A 6,958-nucleotide genomic window follows, 5' to 3' on the forward strand; every position below is an offset into this window, starting at 1 on the left:
AACATGTGAAAGTGACCCCCAATTTTTGAGTAACGTAATTACAGTAGTATTTGAGTATGATCCAGAGACTAAGAGGCGTTTTGAAACGACAAAGGGGATCCAAGCAGCATGCACAGCAATGCTTGGAAATCGCGCTGCCAGCGCTGCATCGACACAGAAGGAGACTATTTTGAAAGTTTTTAAAAAATTGTAACGACTGATTCAATAATTTTTTTAAATCGCCTATTACTTTCCGGACCAACCCTGTATAAAATGTTTAGATTCCGACCCTCTAGTTAACTTTTTACATCTTAGTATTTTCCTGGCGTTGATTCTGCAAGTTGCAAGAGTATAAAATATTTGGTTACACCCCAACTAAGTGCTTTCTTACTTGTTTATGTAAACATTCTAATATATGTATATCTTGTTTTGAGGTGGCAAATAACCGTTATGTGAACAAAAATAATATAATCTATGCAATATATTTCGCGGGTAGCAAGAAATTGAATTCCTTAATATTTTCGTTATGACGTTGCACGTGTAAGAGCACAATGTAAGGATGACGAGCTGAGTAGATTTAGACATCTTCATATTGATCTGAAATTTTACACACGTAGCTGTGATACAAACTGACCCATCAAAATAAAGTTCCTCTTCTTGTATGGAAACTATTTTATTTGTGAAGCATATTATAGATTCTTCGGTGCAGACTAAGTTCATTTTTTTTTTCTTGTTTTATCCTCATGTCAGGAATGTTTCATAAAAGAACGCAAAAGTGACTAGCCAACGATTATCGAAACGAGTTACAGCGCCGAAAATTGCGGTTCGCAAGCATATAATTTTACTACGCCTAAAAGAATGCCGGGAAAATATTATAAGTATATCCATAGCGGCAAACAATGTATTTAATACATGTGCATTTGTGTATGCAGATATGCAAACATGAAACTTTCGCCGGTACCAATTACACTTGCTTATGCTTTTTTCGGCCCGCCTATGAAAACCAGCAAAAACTTCTAGGTTACCAGTGGCTTTTACAAATATAGGAGTCAGAAAATCCAACTTCTATCTATCATATACATACATATACATACATATGAATCTATGTATCTACATATGTATTTAATGGAAATGGAAAAAACGGTCCTCACAGACGCTTCCGTGAAAAATAGCGACTGACACTTGCTAATTAAAATGATTAGTGCGCCTTAATAAAAATAATGTGCTGTGAATAAGAAATATAAAACGGTACATTTAATATTAGAACAATATCGATGTTTATAATCAAGCACATACATATGTATATGAATTTTGCTGCCCCAACATAAGAGTTATGCACTTGAATGTCTGGATTTGAAGCAGCAGCAACCATTTGATTGCAAGAAATTTCAAAATGTACAATAAATGTTTAATTTCTTATCGGTGATGCCCCCACTCTTTTACTCCAATTAGAGCATTTAATACATCCAAACACCACACTCACATACATATGTATGTATATATGCACATACCTACACATGTACTTATATTTATTCATACGATATCAGCAAGAAGTTATGCAAATTAGCACATTTACGTTAAAATCTTTCAGCTTAGCCATTATTAGCCCATATAATATGTACATACATATGTATGTACAAATGTTTATACCTTACTGAATACCAATTTTTTAAAATAACGTTTTAATGTCTATAAGTAAGCTTAGATTGTTACTTTTTTAAGTTGGCAACTTCGATAGAAATTAGTTGTGGTTCATAATATTAGATTAGTTTAATTATATTATGTAGTTTGGATTTCGATACGGATCTGCTATATGTCATTCGCTTGTGTCCAATGGACAGTAATTGCAATTTTCCCACACCTCAGGAGCGTGATTTTTGGTAAGAAACTTAGTGAGAATGAAGAAATATTTTTGAAGGAAGATGCATTAGTACTTATTTCAAAAGGGGTATAAATTGAAATGTCGCCATAATCGGTTTATCCCCTTTGATGGCAACTATGTTATTCTTAAATACGATACGAACTTTGGTACATATTAACAGGATCATCTCATTATTTGCAGATATTTAGAAATTGCTCAAATATTTTCAAACGTGTTTGTCTTTTAAAAAATTATAGTTTATTAAATCATAACACCTTTTGTTAAAAAACTGTGCGCCATATACATATATGTACATATATATTACAAGAATCTCGACTGGACAAAATTTGCCTACTTATGTAATTTAAAGATGTATATCAGTTTATTTATCACAATGAGCGCGCCAACAGCGTCCATGACTTATTTCACCTTTGAGCGAAAACCCTTGGCCACCAGAGGCGCTACTTCAGACGGATCCCGTCCACGTGTTTCTGGTAAATAGAATTTCGTTAGCAGGAAGAGCAGCAGACATGTCGCTGAGAATGGCAGGAATACGAAAGCGCCCCAGGCGTTCTGTAACGATGGAAAGGCCATGCCGACAATAAAATTGCACGTCCAAGAAGATAAGCTGCCCATCGACATGGCCACCGAGCGCGGTGCGACTTCGAAGATCTCTGTTAGAATGAAATAAATGTATATATGTATATTTGATGTAATTAAACATAATTAAATTGATAGTTTAGGGTAATTATGTAACTCATTTGACAGAATGAAGGCAGAAATGCCACCAAATCACGAGAGATTATTTTTCTCGACTGAACTTATATATAAGTTATCAACGTTAATTGAATAATAATTTCAGCTCATTACGCATGAAAAAGGTTTTCGGATTTTAGCAAAATGGCGAATAATGTGGCACTACGTTTCAAACTATTCAGTTTCTGCACCTAAAAGTCAAATTTTACTCAACTATAAATAGTTATTATATCTATTATGTTAAAAATTTACTTTAAACGCTATTTCTGTACAGTCACACATAATCACGTACATAGTTTTTTATTAAAAGCTGCTTTAAAACAATTGTGTTGAGCACAAAGTCTACAGACAAATTATAAAATTGAATCATTCGGAAAGCAATTAAATTTTCTTCTCGGAAAACACCGCTTGCATGAATGGTCGCACAAATTGACTCACATTTTTTCATCCATAGGCCACAAAACACACTAGAAGCTAAAAATAAAGCGTGACTTCGTTCAAATTAAATCACGTGAACACGAAGGCTGTAAAAACAATGCAGGCGATCCAATTGAATTCAATTAAAAATAAACTTAACACCAAACGCCTTACTCTTTAGGTCAATAACTTAATTCCATTACTGAAACTGTGCTGTCGTATCGAATGTCTTCACATTCAAACGTTATTGTTTGAGATGGCTTGTGGCAATGAGTAAACACTGATTGCCTTTTAGTGATTCAATTAAAGAAAAAATATATATAATATATATACGTGTATGTGCATAAATTCATTTTGTATAGAAATTGTTAATATTCATACACACATGCAAAAAGTGTATGTGAAGAGGTGTCTTAATACACACCTGAGCCAATGAAGTATGGTATAGGTCCCAAACCTAATTGATAAAAGAAGATGTATCCCATAATACACACAATACACAGTATGGGAAACGAACTTGAGGTATCCTGTAATGAAAATGAGTTTATTCAATTACACATCATCAAATTTGCATTGGCAATCCTCACAAACTTACTATGTAGTATAAAACAAAAGCAATAGCGAAGAGGAAGAGAGAACATATTCCGCTGGAAAACATCATCAATGGGCGACGATTTAGCTTAGACATCAGCATAGGTCCCAAAAAGGCTACAAGCAAATTCAGACAGCCAGCGCCCAAATTCGCCCATTCCGCATCAGTTGTGGAAAGACCGGCTTTCTTAAATATTGATACTGAATAATAGAATATCTGTTGGAAATTATACATTACTTATTAATTAGCTGATTCATTCAATTTTTTTAATTATTTATCTCTTACAGCATTAATTCCAGACAATTGTTGACCACCATGAAACGAGCAAACAATGATCAATGGCAGCAATAATGTCGGATCTTTTAGCACGGAAAAGAAACTGCTCGTTTGTACTTTAGTATTCATTTCTGCATCCATCTCATCAATTTCATGCTTAATTACGAGAGCCGCATTGGGTCCTTTGCATAGGCGACGAAGTTCAGATCGAGCTAGCTCCTGATCGTTGCGCACTATGTAAAGGTATTTTGGGCTCTCTGGAAAATAGTAAGCAGGCAAGTAGCATACAGCCACTAAAATTATGTAAAAACTTAGAGCATAATGCCAGAGCTGTTCGGTGCCGAATATATGGCGCAAACTAAACACTTGTCCAACCACAACGCCACCGGTCACACCCATCGAGCACAAGACACCAAAGGTTCCGCGTAAGGCTAATGGTGCAATCTCTGTAAGGTACATTGGTAGTACGGCTGTGGTCAGACCAGACCCAAGACCGACTATCAAACGACCAAGTAAAAGCATTTCTACGGAGCCAGCAGCGCGACAGAAAAAGAAAAGGATTGCGCCCAACGTAAAAAGTCCACCGCTTATTAGCAAACAACCTTTCCTGAAATAAAAAGAGTTAATGAACTGTCTGTTAATTTGAAAGTAATTTATTTAGTTTAATATACTTAAAAAAAAAAAAACTTAAAAAAAGAAAGCATAATACAAAAATCGATAACGATATACTATAAGCGAGAAACCTAGCAGTACCTCCAGGCCTCAATAATTGTATGCTTCAAAAATACTTTCAAATCTCAAATTCATGATCCACCCCTTTAACAAGGTTTTTTATGTTGACTACTAGGAAATTGAAATGGAAATGTGAATTATGAGTAAGGACGACAAAATATAAACATGGAGAGGTGAGGAGAAATTTATACCGATATTAGAAAATATAATGTTACTAATACTCCCATTTTTACCACTTTATTAATCGATTTCTTTTCGTTGTTATTAGCAAATCTATAGGTAAGCAACTAACCTGCCAAATTTATTGGCTGCTTTAGCTCCTCCAAGCGAGCCAACCGCTCCGCCTATCAGGAAAATTGATACCACAGATGACCAGAGCAAATCTATACCAGAAGCACTCAGATTAGAACCGTATCGATGGTGTAAAGTCTCATAACACCAAACTTTTATAAGCTGCACAAAAAAATATAAAATAATAATAATAGGAAAGCAACATAAATCGAAAAGAAAAAATAAAATTACACGAATAAACATAAATATTAACTCACCGATGCTGGAGCATTGATAACACCAATACAGTAACCCACCGGAACCGCAGCCCCGAAAGTAGTAGCGAATCCCACCAATGCTAACAAAGCGCTCCATTGTGGTTTCTACAAGTACATAAAGTTTATATTTATATAAGAAATAAAAGTGTAACACTTTTTTGTTAGGAATATCCAATGTTTCCAATATTCTGAGTTAATAATTTCCTTGATTTAGCATTCTGTTAAGCAAATTTTACATATTTATTTACATATAGAACACATTGTTTATGAATATTGGAACATATATTCAGTATGGACATATAGAAATAGATATATTTACTATATGTAATTCTGAACACGGTAAAAATAAAGCTCTTTGTTTACCCAAAAGTAGTGTATTCCGTAAAAACTGGGAATTACATCGTAGTGGAGATTTTTAAATTGAAATCAAATCTATATCAGCCTTATATGTATTGTTACAAAAGTAGTATTAAGTTGTATTTGTATTGCTATATGCATCCATTATTATGAACAATAGCTGTAGGTATATGGAATAGCATTTGTCTTATTGTAGACATCTGGCGCCGCGGCTGTTTGTTTGTCGAAGCAATAGCTACATCTGGCGCCGTATAGCAGTATGTTCTGGTGGTTTCTAGACGCAATATTCTAGAAGGACACATCGACATCTAGCGAGAAGTGCGTGGCTATATAAGCCGTGGCAGCGCCAACGTAATCAATCAGTGCTAAGAGTAAACTGCTATAGTGTAGACGAGTTGTGAAATAAAGAGTTAAATTAAACAGTGTTGATTTTATTTGTCAATCCAGAGATACGAACCTAACAAAGTAAACTAGCAAGCAGTAAATTCGTAACAATTGGTGTCAGAAGTGGGATTGTCAAATAATCCAAATTCAAGATGGTTAAATTCGGAGAATTGAGAATTCAGCAATTAAAAAAGGAACTGGAGGAGCGTAATTTGCCGATAAGCGGGCAAAAGGCGGATCTGCAGGCACGATTACGTGAAGCAATGGAAGCGGATGGAATTAATGTGGACGAGTTCGAATTTGTTGGGCCAGAAACTTCTACAAAGGTAGAAGAGAAAGTAGAAGAACAACGAACATCATCAAGTGTAGACATGAACACGTTGTTAGTGGCTATTAAGCAAATGGCAGAAAATGTAGTGCAAACAGAAAATCGTCTGGCCGAAAATGCAGTGCAGGCAGAAAATCGTCTGGCACAGCAAATAACGCAAATAGCTGAAAATACATCACAGTTAGAGTCTCGCCTTACACAACAAATAACTGAAAATAATACGCAGTTAGAAAAGCGTTTGGTACAACAGATTACAGAAAGTAATACACAAGTGCAACAGAAAGTTTCAAAATTGGAAGACGAATTAAGCACGTTAAAAAATGACGAAGAAAATTTGAAATCAGAAGTTCTTCATTTGAGTAATCGGATGCGAGAACTGCAACTGCATGGCCCTGCACCATCAACAAATAATCCAAGATTGAAGGCACCCACATTCGATGGAAGTATTCCATTTCAAATTTTCAAACTTCAGTTTGAAAAGACAGCAATGGCCAATAACTGGAATGAAGCGGACAAAGTGGCGTCCTTGTTTGTATCATTGAAAGGACCTGCGGCAGAAATCCTTCAGACTATTCCAGACTGTGAACGGGACAACTATGAGGCATTGATGAGTGCGATAGAAAGACGATATGGTAGTGAGCACCGGAAACAAATATACCAGATCGAACTGCAAAATAGGGGTCAGAAGATGAACGAGTCATTGCAAGAGTTCGCAACTGAAATAGAAC

At 35.4% G+C, this 6,958-nt stretch overlaps 1 protein-coding gene across 1 annotated transcript; it reads right to left on the reverse strand.

Annotated features, from left to right (window-relative positions):
* Positions 1-2,075: 2,075 nt before the first annotated feature.
* LOC105230582 (solute carrier family 2, facilitated glucose transporter member 3) lies at positions 2,076-5,266 on the reverse strand (the record flags this gene model as incomplete). The annotated part of the gene is given in 6 exon segments (XM_049461642.1): positions 2,076-2,514; positions 3,438-3,540; positions 3,609-3,821; positions 3,891-4,488; positions 4,906-5,066; positions 5,162-5,266. Coding segments are annotated over 6 exon segments (1,434 nt in total), but the record flags the coding sequence as incomplete, so codon positions are not given.
* Positions 5,267-6,958: the final 1,692 nt, after the last annotated feature.

The sequence above is a fragment of the Bactrocera dorsalis genome, unplaced genomic scaffold (genome assembly GCF_023373825.1).
Source record: "Bactrocera dorsalis isolate Fly_Bdor unplaced genomic scaffold, ASM2337382v1 BdCtg070, whole genome shotgun sequence".
In the NCBI taxonomy this organism is placed as follows: domain Eukaryota; kingdom Metazoa; phylum Arthropoda; class Insecta; order Diptera; family Tephritidae; genus Bactrocera; species Bactrocera dorsalis.